Source organism: Trachypithecus francoisi, unplaced genomic scaffold, assembly GCF_009764315.1.
Source record: "Trachypithecus francoisi isolate TF-2019V2 unplaced genomic scaffold, Tfra_2.0 Lachesis_group11, whole genome shotgun sequence".
Taxonomy (NCBI): domain Eukaryota; kingdom Metazoa; phylum Chordata; class Mammalia; order Primates; family Cercopithecidae; genus Trachypithecus; species Trachypithecus francoisi.
In genome coordinates, this window is record NW_022681456.1 from 129,221,863 (window position 1) to 129,243,015 (window position 21,153).

At 45.9% G+C, this 21,153-nt stretch overlaps 1 protein-coding gene across 1 annotated transcript; it reads right to left on the reverse strand.

Annotated features, from left to right (window-relative positions):
- Positions 1-410: 410 nt before the first annotated feature.
- LOC117091125 (voltage-dependent L-type calcium channel subunit alpha-1C-like) lies at positions 411-2,925 on the reverse strand. The gene is made up of 3 exons (XM_033223572.1): positions 2,815-2,925; positions 924-1,030; positions 411-586 (listed from the first exon to the last, which is right to left on the reverse strand). Coding segments are annotated over exons 1-3 (252 nt in total). The 5' UTR covers positions 2,817-2,925; the 3' UTR covers positions 411-443.
- Between the last annotated feature and the right edge of the window lie 18,228 nt (positions 2,926-21,153).

Genomic DNA, 21,153 nt, shown 5'->3' on the forward strand with positions numbered 1-21,153 from the left:
CTTTAGGAGTGGTGGGCGTGTGTTGTCAGGCCTATTGTAAAGTCACCATCCAAAGGTTGGTTACTTTACATGACCCTTTGGATGACTTCTGTACCTAGCACTCTTGCTGTATGAGTAATTCCTTTGTAGAAATAGGCTCTATGGAGAATTGTCTCCTTGGCCTCTTCATGTAGCTCATGACTTTTATTATTGAAATAAATGAATAAAAGGCTGCAATTGTAGACAGACACAAATATGCTTGGACATGGCTATCTCTGATCTTGTGTGGCTCAAAATAACTTCCAGAGTCCTCCTTTTCAGAGTGTTCTCACCCAAAAAGATACCAACTTAGGCATGGAAAGACCTATTTCTCCTGGACTCCTGGACGTGCCAGCCATCTGAGACAGGCAAGACCCACTGAGGTCTTCAGGATTTGTCCATCACCCCCGGGACGGTCTGGCCCGCTAGCAGGAGACAGTGGCCTGTCCAAAAGTGTGAGCTACCTGATGATGAACCAGATGCAAGGGCAGGACTGTCTTCTGAGAGATGTCTCCCCCTCGGCCTTTCTGTCGCCTCAGACATTCCAGGTGGAAGGAGGCCCTTCGACCTGCAAAGCCAGCCAGAGAGCCAGGATCAGGGCAGGAAAACAGGACGCTGGCCTGTGACAGTTCACGCTCTGGTGGGGTGCCAGGAGCAGTAACTATGGCCCGAGACACCCTCCTCTCCCCTCCCCTCGTCTGAGACGTGTTCTGAAGCATCTGTCCAGGGCTCATCCCTGCACACCCTGCCTTTGGATTGTTGTCTCCTTGCTTTGGAAATCCCCCGACTGTGTGGGGCTGGTTTGAGGCAGGCCACCATGGTTTCTCAGTCATCCCTGAGTACCTGACCGGCGTTCTCTTGGGAGTTACCACCGGCCACATCTGGAGAGCGAGGGGTGCATTTACCTAGTGAGGCGGAGCGGAGGAAACCCCTCTTTGGGGATTGCCGGATGTCCCTCTTGTCCTCCTCTGGGAGCGTCAGTTGCCGATTTTCGTCATCCTGGTAGGACAGCCTGGAACAGAGAGCTCTTGGGGCTTGTTCCTGGAGGCTGAGAAGTGGCCACCCACAGGGACAGCTGCACCCCCGGAAAGCACTTTGATCCTTAGTGAAGGGACGCCCGCTTTGTGCTTGCAGACAGGTTTGGGGAATTGCCACCCCAAGAAGTTCTGGCCTGCCCCTGGCATCTTCCAGGCCTGCTCAGTGGGAGTTGCCAGCTCCTCACCCGCAGCCTGTCTCATGAGCCTGCAGTTCTGACTTGGGGCAGTGAAGGCACTCTGGGGTCAAATGTGTTGAGAAAGCGGAAAGAATTCTAGGCCCATGAAGTTCTTTTGGGGAATGGTATTAATTTGTATTCCCTAAAAATCAATTTAGAGACAGTTATCAAAAGGAAACTTCAGGTATTTCCCCTTTTTATATCGACTGTATTTCACTGAGTCAGAAAAGTAGAAGGCCTGTCACCCCCACCGCCCCATTTTGCTGATGGGGACATGAAGGCACAGGGCAGTTGTTTGATTTGTCAAGGGTCTCTGGTTGGGACTCTTTCCAGGCTTTTCCTTACTCACTGGATTCTTCTTTCTATGCTGGGGAAAAGGAGGTGCTTCTGCTACTCTTCCCATCCAGTTCCGGAGCAGAAAGCACTGGACCCCAGGAAGCCACATGCTGTGCTGGCCTGGCTGCCGCTCTCCCTACACCCCCACAGTGGGGAGCCTGGTGCCCCCTCCCACCACCTCCAGCCACACCTTTCCTGTCTTCAAAAGCCTGCAAGGCTAGTCCTTCCTCACTCTGACATCCTTTCAGGAAAGCTTCTAGACACTGTGTCTCAAACTGCTGTGAATTTCCCACAGTCCTAAGACGTTTCACAAGGGGACCCCCAGATACACACATCTGTGGGCAACGAAACATGTGTTTCACAGCACGTGCTTACCTTTGTGACATTTGATGCATTCTGATAGTTTCTATTGTTTTGTGCTGCCCTGCGCTATTCTTTTAAGGGTTAGTCATAACCGACTAAAGGGATGTCACAACCTTCTGAAAGGACCTAGATCTGCAGCTAAAATACTCCAAAAATTCCAGCAAGGACAAAAATCTCAGGCCTAGCTTTGCCACCAGTGCCCTCTTCTGGCAACTTTATTATAAGCAGTGTCTTGAAACACTTGTGTGATTGTCAATAGATGTATGTATGTGTGCACTGAGTCTCTCCAGAAAATATTTTTATGACTGTTGGTTACAGCCTAAAAGGTTTAAGAAACAATGTTTAGGAATTTTTCTGGTCAGGAGGCCAAACTAAGAAGGGCATCGTGTGTGTGCGTGTGTGCGTGCGTGTGTGTGTGCGTGTGCGTGTGTGAGCATGTGTGTGTGCGCGCCTGTGTGTCCGTGTGTGTGTGTGCGTGTGCGTGCGCGCGTGTGTGCGTGTGCACGCATGTGTGTGCGTGCGTGTGCGTATGTGTGCGTACGTGTGCGCGTCCGTGTGTGTGCGTGTGTGTGCGTGTGCGCACGTGTGCGCATGTGTGTGCGAGTGTGTGTGCGTGTGTGCGTGCGTGCGTATGTGTGCGTGTGTGCGTGCGTGCATGTGCGTGTGCGTGCGTGTGTGTGCGCACGTGTGTGTGTGTGTGTACGTGTGTGTGATGGGAGCTCCCACTTTCCTAAGGAGATAACAGAGGCTGTGCAGATGTTTTCTCTGTGATCGCCTCTCCTCTTGCAAATTATGCCCAGAAGAGGGATCTCAGGGACCTGCCCCTGCCGCCTCACATCTGTTCCCACACCAGGGCTTGGCTGGGAGAGGGCAGCAGAGCTCACATCTCTGTGGAGAGCAGGCTGGGCTCACTGCAGGGTTCCTATGTTGTGGGTTCATCTTCGCTTCACAGGTTTTGTCCCAGGACCCCCTCCTGACACTCCATGGCTGTCTGGCTTTCCTGGAAGTGACACCTACAATATCCAAGATGGAGAAAAACATCAGGAACTGCCAACATTTTTCCCCTTTCCTCAGTAAGTAATGGATTAAACACGCACACGTGACATGCACATATGCACACATCTGCACACACACATGTACACATCTGCACACATGCACGCACACGTGTACACCCACACACACGCAAACAGGTACACATCTGCACACACACACGTGCACACATGCACACATGTGCACGCGCACATCTGCACACATGCACCTGCACATGTACACACATGCACACACGCACACACATATGCACTTTGCACACCCACATGCACATCTGCAAGCACACACACGTGCACATCTGCACACTTGCACACACACGTGCACATCTACACACACGCAAAATACACATCCGCACACACGTGCACATCTGCATGCACACACATACATGTATATCTGCACATATGCACACACAGTACACATCTGCACACATGCACACATATGCACACTGCACACACACGTGCACATCTGCAAACATACACACATGCACACACACATACATATCTGCACACACGCACACATGTAGATATCTGCACACACGCATACACACGTGCACATCTGCACACACACATGCACACCCGCACATATGCATACACACATGCACATCTACACACATGCACACACACCTGCACACACGCATACACACATGGACATCTGCACACACACATGAACATACATGCAATTGCTGTGGCCTTGTACTCCTGTGATGGCTGATGAAGCCATGGATCCATGGCAGTGTTAAGATTAGGGTGAGGGCGGCCGGGCGCGGTGGCTCAAGCCTGTAATCCCAGCACTTTGGGAGGCCGAGGCGGGCGGATCACAAGGTCAGGAGATCGAGACCATCCTGGCTAACACGGTGAAACCCCGTCTCTACTAAAAAGTACAAAAAACTAGCCGGGCGAGGTGTCGGGCGCCTGTAGTCCCAGCTACTCGGGAGGCTGAGGCAGGAGAATGGCGTGAACCCAGGAGGCGGAGCTTGCAGTGAGCTGAGATCCGGCCACTGCACTCCAGCCTGGGTGACAGAGCGAGACTCCGTCTCAAAAAAAAAAAAAAAGATTAGGGTGAGGGCACCATGTGGCAGGATGTCTGATGTGGATCCAAGGAGATCTGAGTCCTGACCTCAATTCACTTATCCCCTGGTCCAAGTCACTTAGCTCACACCTTGCCTTCATTTCCCTTTATATGAAATCGAAGTGACATTTGTCCTGCCTGACTCAGAGGCCTATTGTGAGTCACAAATGAGGCAACAGACGAGACAGTGCTTTGAGACTGGGAAGAGCCAGCTTTGACAGTGGGTCCTGGGCTGTGCCTTCAAGGGCAGGGTGGGCCTGTGAGGAGGCTGCCCTCCCACCCCCAGCTGCAATAGTTGGGTCTTTGGGCATTTGTTTGGCACAGCTGAGATGTCCCTGGCATCCTATTTTGATAGTGCCTTTGATTCTGACACCAGCTCTCTAGAGTAAAGGCACAGGCAGGAAGCCTACCTAGAGGTGTTTGCAACCCTCCCACACCAGGATGTGCCTTTCCCTGCTGGGATAAGGTCTTCTGCTCACACGGTTGTGTCTTGTTTAGCTTTGGGCCACAAGATCTTCCTTTTCCCATCTGTGCTCAGTTCAGTGCCTCCCTCTGTCTTGCTTCTGACCCACTTTATCCTCAGACCCCTGAGGGCATCAGGGAAAGATCCTGGTCCATCCTCTCAGAGCTGGGAGCTGGATCAGTGCTCCTGGCTTTGTGCCTCTCAGGCAGGATAGGGGCAGTTCTCTCTTGGGGAGGCCTACAGATCACCACCTGCCCTGAAGTGGAAGGAAAGATGGGAGGTGGGAGCTCCAGGAGGACTGGGAGGGGAGGGAGGTGGAATGGCCTTTGGTGAGGCACGGGGGGAGGAGCTGGAGACGCAGAGCAGCAGCAGGCAGGCGACAGCACTTCCGGGGGCCACTGGGAAAGGACTTCTGGGGGCCACTGGTCCATCCTCAGCACAAGCAACGCCAGGGCCTCAGCTGCTTTAGCCTTGCGCTGTGACACAGAGGACAAGGCCTGGGAGCTGGAAGGCGGGCTATGCTTCTCTTCACCAAGCTGAAGCTTGGCACCCTGTGTGTTGTTTGTACCCACTGCAGTGGGCAGAGGGAACCGACGCTTCATGAGCACTGACTGTGTGCTGGGCACTGTGCCGGGTGCTCTGCATGTGTTTTGCTATGTGGAGCAATGCATCTGTGGGACAAGGAAATCTCCTGGGGTCTCCTCCCCCAGCTCCTCTAAACATCCCTCTCCCCTTATGTCACAGAGAACAAAGCTTCACATGAAAATGCCCTTAGAGGCGGGAATTAATTGACCCTCAGATGCTAAAGACGAACATGGGGCCCCCCTTAAGCAGAGGCTTCATGAGGCCAGAGGGGAGAAAGGGGTGTGGGTACCGAGTCAGGACCTCTCTGGAATGAGAGTCTCCTGACCTACTTTCAGGCAAGGCGAGTCAGAGAATTCCTTTCTGACCACGCTCAGGGGAGAAAGGAGGAGCGGGTCAGAGATCCTGGCTCCTGCCGTTTTCTCCATTTCCTTCCATAGAAAATACTCGGGAGGCCAAGGGGCCGTATGTTGGGGTAATGTGTTCTGGGCCCTGACGCTGTCCTCGTACCTCTGACCATTTCCTCTCTCTTCCTTTGCGGACTTCTCTCCCAGGTGTCCATCTCTGTCCATCTTGGGGACCCCGCCAGGGAGGGTGGGAGGAGGAAGCCAGGGATCTGGGGTGATCTGAGGGCAGCCTGAGAGGATTGAATGAGAGGGAAGGGGCAGGATTGAGGGCCAGCTGCATTGATTACATTGATTCATATGCAATTTCTGATATTTGATCATTTTTACCTCTAAAAATCATAATTTCATCTGGTTCAAACTAAAACTTCAAAGCTTGCTTCAGTAAGGCTCATGTCCCATTGGACTTGTAGCCAGACAGTTGGGAGCGCAGGGCACTTACAGGAAGCTGACTGGAGGCAAGGCTCCTCTGTGCACTTTGCAGCATCGCAGTTACAGAAGACAGGTGCAGGGGACTCATGTGGAATCCTATATAGCCACGAAGTCACGCTTTTCCAGCTGAAAAGTGTATAGCTGACTGAAAACCCCCGTCACTATTGCAGGAGGACAGGGAAGTACGGCAAATCTCTGCATCTCCGAGACTGGGAAGCCTTCTCTGAGGTGATCTTGCAGAGCAGGCCCTGTAGTTCATTGTTGTGTGGATCTGCACAGCAGGCTGAAATGCAGAGCCACCGCTGGATCTTTAGAAATAGTTGTTAAATGGGTGGTTCTTCAAAGATATGCCCAGAAAGTTCTCTGTAAAAACAAAAGGCTTGCCGTAAGGAAGGCTCCACTGCAGGGCAGTGGATGAGCAGCTTACCACCTGTGGATCTTAGTCAAGTCAATCTCTCTCAGCCTGTTTCCTCATCTATAAATGGGGATGACAATGCCTACCTCTTAAGACTGTGCATTAGCTTGCTTGGGCTGTCATACTAAATACCACAGACTGGGTGGCTTAAACAACAGAAATGCATTTTCTCCCGGTTTTGGAGGCTGGAAGTCTGAGATTCAGATGCTGTCAGGGTGGTTTTCTGGGGAGGGCTCTCTTCCTGGCTTGTGGATGGCTGCCTTCTTGCTGTGTCCTCACGGTATCTCTTCTCTGTGTACACGCAGAGAAAGACGTCTGTAATGTCCGTTCCTCTTCCTTTAAGGACACCAGTCCTATCAGATTAAGGTCGCATGCTTACAACTTCATTTAACCTTTATAACTCCCTATAGGCCCTATCTTCAAGTAGTCATATTACGGGTCAGGGTTTCCATATGTTAATTTTAGGGGGACACAAATCGATTCATTATAGACTGTTTTGAGTCTCACAGGACATCGATTATGCTCTGAAAATGGTAGCTCTTTGGATGTGCATCATCCAGGAGGCCTAACAGGTTGCAGGGAATGAGGCTGATGAGGAAAAATCTGACCAAAGAGCAAGATATCCCCAGGTCCTTGGAGACGAACTGAACATGAGCACCAGACCCCACTCGACAGTGCCAGTATTTCACTGCACCTCGATTTCTGCTGGAATCCACTGTTTCATAATTACTGTGGCTTTCTTTCCTTAGTGCCACCTTCTCTCCCACTTGCTGGATTCAGTCACCTCCCCAACTGTGCCTTGTCTCCTTCCCTGCTAGTCAATGAGCTCAGGTCTCCATCCTTGATGGCTTGGCTGTGAACAGTAACTTCCTGTCTGAACTTTTGCCTTCATCCAGTCAAATGTCTAATGCACTCACACCACAGACAGGCTGATCGTATACAATGTAGACTAGATCCTGTCACTTCCTTACTTGAAACGTTTCAGTGACTTCTATGATTTTAAGATAAACCCAAGCTTGCTAATAGGCTCACAGGGCTGACACCACCCACTCTAACCCCCATGTGTCCCTTGGCCTGGATGCATGCCACCCACAGATTTCACCCTCAGACTCAGGTGCTTCTGGGTTTCTGCCTCCTTCTCTGCCCACACCTGTTTGCTCCCACACCATTGCCCCAGACTCACTTTTCAGAGCCCAGATTTCAAGTCACACCACCCTCTGAGGCCTTTTTTTGGAGTTGGGACGGGCTTGATGTGTCCATGGGGCACCTGTTCCTCCTGTCCTGACAGTTACCTCACCACACTGATTCTCTGTCCCCTTTAGGCTCTGAGCTCCAGGAGGCGGTTGGCTGTGCCTACAGTCTTGTTTATTGTGGTTGCTGGCACAGCATCTGGTCCAGAACAGATGCTCAAGTACTGGCTGAATAAATTTTCCTTTACGAATCATTTTTAATATTTCTGCTCCTATGTTCACAGGAGGCTTATTTGCAATAGCCCAAAGGTAGAGACCACTCAAGCATTCACCGATGAATGAATATATAAACAATGTGGTCTACTCATACTATGGAATATTATCTACCCTTGAAAGGGGATGAAATTCTGATACGTGCTACAACATGGATGAACCTTGAGGACATCAGGTGAAGTGAAATAAGCCAGACACAAAAGAACAAATATTGTATGAATTATCTCCTCCTCCTTCTCCTTCTCCTTCTTCTCCTTCTCCTCCTCCTCTTTCTTTTTTGAGATAGTCTTGCTCTGTTGCCCAGGCTGGAGTGCAGTGGCTTGATCTCAGCTCACTGCAACCTCTGCCTCCCAGGTTCAAGCAATTCTCCTGCCTCAGCCTCCCGAGTAGCTGGAACTACAGACATGCATCACCACGCCCAGCGAATTTTTGTATTTTTAGTAGATGGGGTTTCACCATGTCGGCGAGGCTGGTCTCGAACTCCTGACCTCAGGTGACCTGCCCGCCTCAGTTTCCCATAGTGCTGGGATTACAGGTATGAGCCACCATGCCTGGCTGAATCCACTTCTAAGAGGTACCTAGAGTCATCCAATTCACAGGAATAGAGAGTGGAACAATGTTTGCCAGGGGTTGGGGAAGGAGGGAATGGAGAGAGTTCGTGTTTAATGGGAAAACGAGAATGTTCTGTGGATGGATGGTGGTGACAGTCGCCCAGGAATGTGAATGTGCTTAATGCCACTCAGCTGTGTGCCGAAAACGGGTAAGATGGTAAATTTTGTGTGATGTATATTTTACCACAATAAAAATAACTGTACTAAAACACTGTTTATGCAATTCCAAGTGAAAAAAATAAACCCCCCAGGTAATGCTGTAGAGAGACAGAAGTGGATTCGGATCCCCTGCTGGGGGCTGTGGTCAAGATTCCAGAGCCCACAGTGGGCGGGTCCCATAAAGGTCCCCACCATGGCTGGGCTTCATGCCACTGGATGGCCTCAGGTTACTCTTCCACCTGCTCCAGACCCAGCTGCTCATTTTTGTGTTCATGTCAACTGAGATATTTAAAAAGAACATCCAGGGCTTCATGAAACTCTTCTTAGAGTCTGCTCACCAGGTTGCCTGCTAAGCAGGAGTGCCTAGAAATAGGTTTTGCTGCAGCTCCAGGAAGGAAACGTCCTTAAAGGCCCAGCAGCAGATTGTTTCCAAAGATGACCACACCTGCAGCTCCCATCTGGTAGGATTTTTGCAAGAAGATCTTGTCTCTCCTCCTATCGAGGGGTGGCGGCGTCCCTTTCCCTTCCCTGAGTCTGAGACCGCAGAATTGAGGTCGTGTGGCTTCTGCGGCAGTGCCATGACAGAGATCCTGTCTCTGGGGACACCAGTGGCCATACAACGAAGAAACTCAAGATAAGACATTGAGTTAGGAAGTGTCCACTCTCACCACTCCTATTCAACACAGTACGGAAAGTCCCAGCCAGAGCAGTCAGGCAAGCGGGGGCGTGTATGGGCCAGGTGGGCATCGTGGGAGTGACCCTCAGCTCAGCCCAGCTGCTGGCCACTGGGGCTTCACGCGAGAACTCCCAGGCTGACGCTATGTGGGACAGAGAAGGCCGGCCAGGTGCAGCCCCACCTGCTGGCCCATGAATCACTGGGAATAATCCATCAGTGCAGAAGTGCCTTTGTAGGATTTGCTGCAACTTCAGGAAGGAAACGTCCCTGAAGTCCCCAGCAGCAGACTGTTTCCAAAGATGACCATACCTGCAGCTCCCGCCTGGCAGGATGTTTGCAAGGAGACCTTGCCTCTCCTCCCGTCAAGGGGTGTGGGAACAGAGAACCAAAACCATGTTTTCTACCAAATGGAACACAGAGAGCGTAGAATTGTATTGCAGGGCACTCTGGCATGCCCCCTCCAGCTTGTATCCCTGTGATGCTATTAAACAAGAAACAAAAAACAAACACAAAAAGGAAATCAGCCTGCAGCTCCTTATCCCATGCTGCACCTGTTGCGTCTCTCTGTGCATGTGTCTGGTGTGTGTCGGTAGGCACACACAGTTGCCCACACTGTTTGTCAAGCACGTAACATCTGTGGCTTTCCGCTTTTGATTTTGTTTCATTCACCCACACACTTGACAAACGTTTATTGAGAGCTTTTCTGTGCCTATCACTGGGGAGAATTAAATGACTACATACTGTTTTTTCACACTTTGGGCTATAATTTATATCATCATGGCTTTGAAATTGCTTTTTGAGTTAAATACAAACGAAACCAGGTGTGTCCCTCCTTGTCTTTCTAGAACTTTTAGCTCCAAAGACTTTATGGTAGCTGATACTACGATCTGTGGTATCAAACTATAAACCATTAAAACTATGGGGAAAGGAAAAGAAATATACCATGAACCCAGCGTAATAGAATTAGTCTAACTACACATGTAGCTCTGCTATTTCAGGCAAGATAAAAACAAAGCACAACAGTGAATTAGTCATTCCTATTGCTTTAATTACAGCGGCACAGCTTCTGCCTGAAGAAGGTGGAGGTCGGACCTCACCAGGTGGGAGCAGTTGAGGGTGAATACGAGGTGAGGAGGTGAAGGCAGCATGGAGGCTGGTGTCCACTCTGCCAAGGGGCTCGGCTGTGAAGAGGACAGAGAGGGTGTGTTGTGGTGAGGATGAGTGGTCAGATGGGAGACACTCTTTAGCTGCAGATGGGAAGACTCTGTAGAGAGGTAGAAATTGAGAATTTAGAGGGAGGGGGCTGAAGAATGGTGCAGGGTCTCTGAGGAGGCCTGGGGCTGAGGCCTGGAAGGCCCCCGGGACTGGCCTTCAAAGAGGTGAGTCGCAGTATTTCCGCCTTGTGACAAGGGGGAAGAAAAGGGAGGTTTGTGGGTTTGGAAGGGTAGAAAACCAGCGCTTCCTGGCTGGCAGTTTCTGTCTTTTCAGTTTCAAGGATGAGAGGAGATGGGAGTGTGGGAGAGGGGGGTTGGAGGTTTGAAAGAAATGGAAAAAGTGCTGATACCCTTGTGGGACCTGCTGATTGTCTATTCCAGGTCAGACGGCTGCACATGTGACTCTAGGGGCAGACGGAAGGAAAAAGACGGGTCCCAACAAGAGCCTCCCCGGGGCCTTTGCCCAGGCTTCAGAGCAGGCCCCTGATCCCAGAAACACCTGCCTTCTACACGCTCAGAGATTTGGCCTTCAGGCTCCCTTGCACCTGCTCTTCTGTGAGTGGTGATTCGTGGAGACTTAGAGACAGGCGGGAGGCTCAGCTCATGGGGCTACTTGGAAGATTCTGCAGGGTGGAACAGTTGTTGGGAGGGGAGAGGTTGTCGTCTGAGTAGGAGGCCTAAGGAGGAGAGGGAACAAGAGCCAGCCCATGCTGGAGGCTGCCCTCCTGATTCCGCCTGTGATCTGCTTGAATGTGATCTGATCCTTGGGAATAAATTTAAAATATGCCGAGTCTTAGGTACCTTTTAAACAGACTCTTTAGCACCAGCTGAGATCATTTTTCAATGAAAACCAAGAGCGCTATTGAAGAAAACACCACCAGCAAATAACATGTTGGCAAGGATGGGGAGAAATTAGAACCCTTGTGTATTGCTGGGATGAATGTAAAACGGTGCAGCTGCTGTAGAAAATGGTGCGGTGTGGCCAGGCGCAGTGGCTCACGCCTGTAATCCCAGCACTTTGGGAGGCTGAGGCGGGCGGATCACCTGAGGTCAGGAGTTCAAGACCAGCCTGGCCAACATGGCGAAACCCCGTCTCTACTGAAAATACAAAAAGTAGCTGGGGGTAGTGGCATGTGACTGCAATCCCAGCTACTTGGGAGGCTGAGGCAGAATTGCTTGAACCTGTGAGGCGGAGGTTGCAGCAATTGAGATCTCACTACTGCACTCCAACCTGGCAACAGAGCGAGACTCTGCCTTAAAAAGAAAAAATGGCGTAGTGATTCCTCAAAAGATGAAACATAGATTTACCATATTATCCAGCAATTCCCTCTCTGGTTATTTACCCAAAATAAGCAAAAAGCAAGGACTTCAACAGATATTTGTACACTTATGTCCATAGAAGATTTTATTTACAATAGCCAAAAGGTGGAAACAACCCAAATGTGCAGTGATTGATGAATGGATAAATAGGATGTGATATATACTTATTGTGGAATATTATTCAGCTTTTAAGGGGAATAAACTTCTGCTGCATGCTACAACCTGAATGAAACTTGAAGACACGCTAAGAGAAGTAAATTAGTCATAATAAGATAAATATTCTATGATTTCACTTATATGATGTACCTAGAGCAGTCAAATTCAAGTGAAATTCTTCTGAATTTGACTATAGAAGGTAGAATAGTGGTTAACAGGGCCTGAGAATAGAGACACAACATACCAAAATCTCTGGGATGCAACTAACGCAGTGATAAGAGGAAAGTTTATAGCAGGAAACACCTGTATCAAGAAGTTAGAAAAATGTCAGATTTGGCCGGGTGCGGCGGCTCAAGCCTGTAATCCCAGCACTTTGGGAGGCCGAGACGGGCGGATCACGAGGTCAGGAGATCGAGACCATCCTGGCTAACACGGTGAAACCCCGTCTCTACTAAAAATACAAAAACTAGCCGGGCGAGGTGGCGGGCTCCTGTAGTCCCAGCTACTTGGAGGCTGAGGCAGGAGAATGGCATAAACCTGGGAGGCAGAGCTTGCAGTGAGCTGAGATCCGGCCACTGCACTCCAGCCCGGGCGACAGAGCAAGACTCCGTCTCAAAAAAAAAAAAAAAAAAAAAAAAGAAAAATGTCAGATTAACAACTTAATATTGCACCTAGAGAAACAAGAACAAACTGAACCCAAAGCTAGCAGAAGAAAAGAAATAACCAAAATCAGAGCATATCTGGATGAAATTGAGGCCCCAAAATCCATACAAAGACTCACTACAAACAAAAGCTTGTTCTTTGAAGAAATCAACAAGATTGATAGACCACTAGGTGGATTAACAAAGATAAAGAGAGAAACTCCAAATAAGCACAATCAGAAATGACAAAGGCGATATTACAACTAATCCCACAGAAATACAAAAAATCCTCAGAGACTATTATGAATGCCTCTATTTTCTTTCCTTTTTTTTTTTTTTGCACTTGTATGTTTATTGCTGTGCTATTCACACTAGCAAAGACATGGGATCAACCCAGGTACCCAGCAATGGTAGATTGGATAAAGAAAATGTGGTACATATACACCCCGGAATACTATACAGCCACAAAAAAGAATAAAATCATGTCCTTTGCAGCAACATGAATGGAGCTGGAGGCGATAACCCTAAGCAAATTCGTGCAGGAACAGAAAGCAGTTACATACACCATGTTTTCACTTATAAGTGGGAGCTAAACACTGAACACACATAGACAAAAATATGGGAACAGTAGAGACTGTGGACTATGAGAGGGTAGCAGGGGGGTGGGTTCAAAAACAACCTATCGACGGCTATACTCACTATCAGGGTGATGGGATTGCAATATTCCCATGTGACAAATCTGCACATGTACCCTGTTTATCTAAAATAAAAGTTTAAATTTAAAAAACAAGTATAGTGGAAAAAATAACATAAATACACTTCCAAATATTTAAACAGGAAAAAAATTTGTATTACATGACATATATGCAATAAATAACAACTAATGGAAAAATAAAATCATATTTAAAATACTAAGCTTGGCCACGTTTAAAATAAATTAAGTTTATCTCTTATTTAGACTCCTGTCACTCCAAACAAGAGAAGTCAGCCAAATGGACCATGATGATTTCTCTCAGGGTAGTCCTGTGCGGGACTGACGCTTCTGTGTTTCCTGCTGCTCGTGAACTATTGAGACTCTGCCACCATTCACAAAGAAAAAAAAGCAATTTCTTTGCTTTTGCAGATCCTTGCATTAGTCTTTAATTTCAATCACAAATGCCATCTCCTTTTCTTTTTGCTATTATTCATCTTGAGAAATTGCCATAGTATTTGTGTCATATTAAGAACCTAGTAAATCTCTTTGGTCTCTTGTAGCTCAGATTAGCAACTATGAAGCTACTTAGTAAAATCCTCTATAGTCCTTATTATTTAAAGCATATAAAGGAGTTAACAAAAAAAAGCTTTTTTAAAAAAATTATATTTTAAGTTCTAGGGTACATGTGCCCAATGTGCAGGTTTGTTACATATGTATACATGTACCATGTTGATGTGCTGCACCCATTAACTTGTCATTTACATTATGTATATCTCCTAATGCTATCCCTCCCCCCTCCCCCCTTCCCACAATAGGACCCGGTGTGTGATGTTCCCCTTCCTGTGTCCAAGTGTTCTCTTTGTTCAATTCCCACCTATGAGTGAGAACATGCGGTATTTGGTTTTCTGTTCTTGCAATAATTTGCTGAGAATGATGGTCTCCAACTGCATCCATGTCCCTACAAAGGACATGAACTAATCCTTTTTTATGGCTGCATAGTATTCCATGGTGTATATGTGCCACATTTTCTCAATCCAATCCATCGCTGATGGACATTTGGGTTGATTCCAAGTTCTTGCTATTGTGAATAGTGCCACAATAAACATACGTGTGCATGTGTCTTTACAGCAGCATGACTTATAATCCTTTGGGTATATCCCCCAGTAATGGGATGGCTGGGTCAAATGGTATTTCTAGTTCTAGATCCTTGAGGAATCGCCACACTGTTTTCCACAATGGTTGAACTAGTTTACAGTCCCACCAACAGTGTAAAAGTGTTCCTATTTCTCCACATCCTCTCCAGCACCTGTTGTTTCCTGATTTTTTAATGATTGCCATTCTAACTGGTGTGAGATGGTATCTCATTGTGGTTTTGATTTGCATTTCTCTGATGGCGATTGATGATGAGCATTTTTTCATGTGTCTGTCGGCTGTATGTATGTCTTCTTTTGAGAAGTGTCTGTTCATATCCTTTGCCCACTTTTTGATGGAGTTGTTTGTTTTTTTCTTGTAAATTTGATTGAGTTCTTTATAGGTTCTGGATATTAGCCCTTTGTCAGATGAGTAGGCTACAAAAATCTTTTCCCATTCTGTAGGTTGCCTGTTCACTCTGATGGTGGTTTCTTTCGCTGTACAGAAGTTCTTTAGTTTAATTAGATCCCATTTGTCAGTTTTGGCTTTTGTTGCCATTGCTTTTGGTGTTTTAGACATGAAGTCCTTGCCCATGCCTATGCTCTGAATGGTATTACCTAGGTTTTCTTCTAGGGTTTTTATGGTTTTGGGTCTAACATTTAAGTCTCTAATCCATCTTGAATTAATTTTTGTATAAGGAGTAAGGAAAGGATCCAATTTCAGCTTTCTACTTATGGCTAGCCAATTTTCCCAGCACCATTTATTAAATAGGGAATCCTTTCCCCATTTCTTGTTTTTGTCAGGTTTGTCAAAGATCAGATGGCTGTAGATGTGCGGTATTATTTCTGAGGGCTCTGTTCTGTTCCATTGGTCTATATCTCTGTTTTGGTACCAGTACCATGCTGTTTTGGTTACTGTAGCCTTGTAGTATAGTTTGAAGTCAGGTAGCGTGATGGCTCCGGCTTTGTTCTTTTTGCTTAGGATTGTCTTGGGAATGAGGGCTCTTTTTTGGTTCCATATGAACTTTAAAGCAGTTTTTTCCAATTCTGTGAAGAAAGTCTTTGGCAACTTAATGGGGATGGCATTGAATGTATAAATTACCATGGGCAGTATGGCCATTTTCACAATATTGATTCTTCCTATCCATGAGCATGGAATTTTCTTCCATTTGTTTTTGTCCTCTTTTATTTCACTGAGCAGTGGTTTGTAGTTCTCCTTGAAGAGGTCCTTTACATCCCTTGTAAGTTGGATTCCTAGGTATTTTATTCTCTTTGAAGCAATTGTAAATGGGAGTTCATTCATGATTTGGTTCTCTGTTTGTCTGTTATTGATGTATAAGAATGCTTGTGATTTTTGCACATTGATTTTGTATCCTGAAACTTTGCTGAAGTTCCTTATCAGCTTAAGGAGATTTTGGGCTGAGACAATGGGGTTTTCTAAATATACAATCATGTCATCTGCAAACAGGGACAATTTGACTTCTTCTTTTCCTAACTGAATACCCTTTATTTCTTTCTCTTGCCTGATTGCCCTAGCCAGAACTTCCAACACTATGTTGAATAGGAGTGGTGAGAGAGGGCATCCCTGTCTTGTGCCAGTTTTCGAAGGGAATGCTTCCAGTTTTTGCCCATTCAGTATATTGGCTGTGGGTTTGTCATAAATAGCTGTTATTATTTTGAGATATGTTCCATCAATACCAAATTTATTGAGAGTTTTTAGCATGAAGCGTTGTTGAATTTTGTTGAAGGCCTTTTCTGCATCTATTGAGATAATAATGTGGTTTTTGTCTTTGGTTCTGTTTATATGCTGGATTACGTTTATTGATTTGCATATGTTGAACCAGCCTTGCATCCCAGGGATGAAGCCCACTTGATCATGGTGGATAAGCTTTTTGATGTGCTGCTGGATTCGGTTTACCAGTATTTTATTGAGGATTTTTGCATTGATGTTCATCAGGGATATTGGTCTAAAATTCTCTTTTTTGTTGTATCTCTGTCAGGCTTTGGTATCAGGATGATGTTGGCCTCGTGAAATGAGTTAGGGAGGATTCCCTCTTTTTCTATTGACTGGAATAGTTTCAGAAGGAATGGAACCAACTCCTCCTTGTACCTCTGGTAGAATTCGGCTGTGAATCCATCTGGTCCTGGACTTTTTTTGGTTGGTAGGCTATTAATTATTGCCTCAATTTCAGAGCCTGCTATTGGTGTATTCAGGGATTCAACTTCTTCCTGGTTTAGTCTTGGGAGAGTGTAAGCGTCCAGGAAATTATCCATTTCTTCTAGGTGTTCTAGTTTATTTGCATAGAGGGAACACCTCTATTTTCTATACACAAAGTAGAAAATTTAGAGGAAGTGGAAAAATTCCTGGAAATACATAACCTCGCAAAATTTCAATCGTAAGAAATCAAAATGCTTCACAGACCAATGCCAAGTTCTGAAATTGAGTCAGAAGAAACTTACCAAACAAAAAAGCTTCTGACCTAATGGATTCATAGCTGAATTTTAGCAGACATACAAGAAAAGTAGGTACCAATCCTGTTGAAACTATTCCAAAAAATTGAGAAGAGACCCCTTCCTAACTCATTCTGTGAAGCCAGCATGATTCTGATACCCAAATCTGGCAAAGATCACAAGAAAGAAAGAAAACTACAGGCCAATATTTTTGATGAACAGAGGCACAAAAATCCTCAACAAAATACTAGCAAATCAAATCCAGCAGCAAACGTCAAAAGGTCAATTCACCATGATCAAGTGGCCTTTGTTCCTGGGAGGTAAGGCTGTTTTAACATATGCAAATCAATAAATGTAATTCACTACATAAACAATTAAAAACAAAAACCATATGATCATCTCAATAGACATAGGAAATGCTGTGGGTAAAATTCAATGTACTTTCATGATAAAAACCCTCAACAAACTAGGCGTTGAAGGAACGTACCTCAAAATAATAAGAGCCATTTATGACAAATGCACAACCAACATTATACTAAATGAAAAAAAGCTGGAAGCATTCCCCTTAAAAACTGACGTAAGACAAGGATGTCCACTCTCACCACTCCTATTCAACATAGTACTGAAAGTCCCAGACAGAGCAATCAGGCAAGAGAAAGAGATAAATGGCATCCTAATAGGAAAAGAAGATGTGAAATTCTCTCTCTTCACTGATGATATGATTTATATATAGAAAACCCTAAAGACACCGCCAAAAGGCTCCCAGAGCTGATAAACAACTTCAGTAAAATTTCAGGGTACAAAATCAATGTACAAAAATCAGCAACATTTCTTTCTTTTTTTAGATGGACTCTTGCTCTCTCACCAGGCTGGAGTGCGATGGCGCCACCTTGGCTCACTGCAACCTCTGCCTCCCAGGTTCAAGTGATTCTCCTGCCTCAGCCTCTCGAGTAGCTGGGATTACCAATGTGCGCCCAGCTAATTTTTCTATTTTTAGTAGAGACAGGGTTTCACCATGTTGGCCAGGATAGTCTTGATCTCTTGATCTTGTGATCCGCCCACCTCAGCCTCCCAAAGTGCTGGGGCTACAGGCATGAGCCAGCGCACCTGGCCTAATCAGTAGCATTTCTTTTCATCTTTTTTTTTTTTTTTGAGACGGAGTCTTGCTCTGTCACCCAGGCTGGAGTGCAGTGGTGCGATCTCGGCTCACTGCAAGCTCCGCCTCCCCACGTTCACACCATTCTCCTGCCTCAGCCTTCTGAGTAGCTGGGACTACAGGCGCCTACCACCACGCCCAGCTAATTTTTTGTATTTTTAGGAGAGACAGGGTTTCACCGTGTTGGCCAGGATGGTCTCCATCTCTTGACCTCGTGATCTGCCCGCTTCCGCCTCCCAAAGTGCTGGGATTACAGGAGTGAGCCACCGTGCCTGGCTCCTAATCAGTAGCATTTCTATACACCAATAACATTGAAGCTGAGGGCCAAATCAAGAATGCAATCCCATTTGTAATAGCCACACACACACACACACACACACACAAACCCATCTTGGAATACATCTAACCAAGGAGGTGAAAGCTCTTTACAAAGAGAACTACAAAACACTGCTAGAAGAAATCACAGGTAACACAAACAAATGGAAAGATATCCCATGCTCATGAATTGGAAAAATCAATATTGTTAAAATGACCATACTGCCCAAAGCTGTCAAACTACCACCATTTTTCACTGAATTATGAAAAGCTATGCTACGATTCTTATGGAACCAAAAAGGAGCCCAAATAGCCAAAGCAATTTTAAGCAAAAAGAACAAAACTAGAAGCATCACACTACCAGTCTGTCACCAAAACAGTATGGTACTTGTAGAAAAATAGACACCTAGACCATTGGAACAGGATAGAGAACCCCTACACCCCAAAGCCACACACCTACAACCATCTGATCTTCAACAAAGTTGACAACAACAACCAAAGAGGAAAGAACTCTTCACTCAGTAAGCTATGCTGGGATAACTGGTTAACTATATGCAGAGGAGTGAAACTGGACTCCTACATCACATACAAAAATCACATAACATACAAAATTACATCACATACAAAAATTAACTCAAGGTGAATTAAAGACTTACACGTAAGAGCTAAAACTATAAAAATCGTAGAAGAAAAACTGGGATACACCATTCTGGACACCAGCCTTAGCAAATAATTTATGACTAAGCTCACAAAAGCAATTGTAACAAAGTCAAAAACGGGCAAGTGGGGCCTAATTAAAGAGCTTCTGTTCAGCAAAATAAACTGTCAACACGCAGACAACCTACAGAATGAAAGAAAACATTTGCAAACTATGCACCCAACAAAGGTCTAATATCCAGAATCTAAAAGGAACTTAACAAATCAATGAGCAAAAATATCTCCAATAAAAAGTGGGCAAAGGACGTGAACAGATGTTTCTTAAAAGAAGACATATATGCAGCCAACAAATATATGAAAAAAAGAATCAACATCACTAATCATTAGAGAAATCCAAATTAAAACCACAAGGAGATACTATCCCACACCAGTCAGAATGCCTGTTATTAAAAAGACAGAAAATAATAGATGTTAGTGACATTATGGAGAAAAGGGAATCTTTATACACTGTTGGTGGGAATGTAAGTTAGTTTACCCACTGTGGAAAGCAGTTTAGAGATTTCCCAAAGAGCTTGGACTTACTGTTGGACCAAGTAATTCCACTACTGAGTGTATACCCAAAGGAAAATAAATCATTCCTCAAAAAAGACACACATACTCATATGTTTGTTGCAACACTAGTCACAATAGCAAAGACATGGAATCAACCTAGATGCCCACCAACAGTGAACTGGAGAAAGAAAATGTGGTATATACACACCATGAAATACCATGCAGCCATTAAAAATAATAAAATCATATCCTCTGCGGCAACATGGATGCAACTGGAGGCCATTATCCAGAGTGCATTAATGCAGGAACAGAAAACCAAATATCACATGTCCTCACTTATAAATGGGAGTTAAACATTGAGTACACATGACCATAAAGTTGGGAGCAATAAACACTGGGGGCTACTAGAGGGAGCGGGTGGGAGAGGAGGTAAGTGTGGAAAAGCTGCCTATCATGCACTCAGTGCCTGAGTGAAGGGATCATTCATACACCAAACCCTGGTGACCCACAATTTACTCGTGTAACAAACCTGCACATGGACACGTTTAATCTGAAAGTTGAAAAAAAGGGAAAAATTGTTAAATTCATATATTTGTTCCTTCTCTGATTCATGCGTTCATTTATCAAGCATAATTAGTTCCTTATTAGATGTAACGCTCTGTGCTGGATGATATGTGCATTGCAAATGTGAATAAGGCTGGATTCCTCACCTTTAGGAAGAGGAGAGGTAAGATCTACAAATGTAATTATAAAACAGTTGGGCTGTGTGGTGTCCAGAGGTGGACAGCCTTTATCACAGGCTGAAACAGAGAGAGAGGAAGAACTGCATCATGGGAACACAAACACTTCTTGCTTAGGTTGGCTGTAGAGATGAAACTGAGAGCCTGTGATCGATCTAAAACTTAAGCAGGCTTCTTGGATGTGCTTAGAATTCTTGGCAACTTCTCTCCCTTTCTGACCCTGAACTCTCTTTGCCTTTCTTTTCCTCCTAAGGTGTTGTCAGAGTTCTCCTGGTCTTAGATTCCACTGGTCCCCTGAGAGTCAAAGGAGATGACTGCAGTGGCAGTGACTACACTGATCCCTGTACTGTACTCTGTGGCCAGTGACAAATCTGGCTACTACATTGGGCAGCAGCTGTGGTTTGGTTTAATTGCCATGTGTGAAGTGGTGGGGTACGTGGTCCATAGGCCTTGGACCCCCACCTATGAAGATTCCCAGTGCCCTGGCAAAATCACCTATCCTTGCTTGATGGAGTATTTTGAAAAAAATGTTGGCAATCCTGTAACGGGAATTTAATACTTCTTCCTCTTCATAGTCCTGTTCTTCCTTATGGAATTCGTGGCTTAGCTTTGGCATAAGCAAGGTGAAGGAGAATGAGTGGAGCTGGGAGCAGGTGAAGTGGAGAAGGGCTGCATGGTGGGAATCCAGGAACACAACACCTCCCCAAGAAAGCCATCCTAAACTTCCACCAGAGAAGATGCTTTTGCTTTTCTACTTTCTATACTTTCTCCTGCAGGTTGGCACCCAGCATGTGTTTCTGTTCCTTCTCCTGTTTCAGTGCCTGCCTGTGGTAGGCAAAACCAATAACCACTACAGCACCGATGGCTGCCCTGGCCC

Coding starts and splice junctions, on each gene's coding strand:
- LOC117091125 (XM_033223572.1), bottom strand. Junction 587..923: donor CCTCCGCTCCGCCTCACTAG/GTAAATGCACCC, acceptor CTGGCTTTGCAG/GTCGAAGGGCCTCCTTCCAC.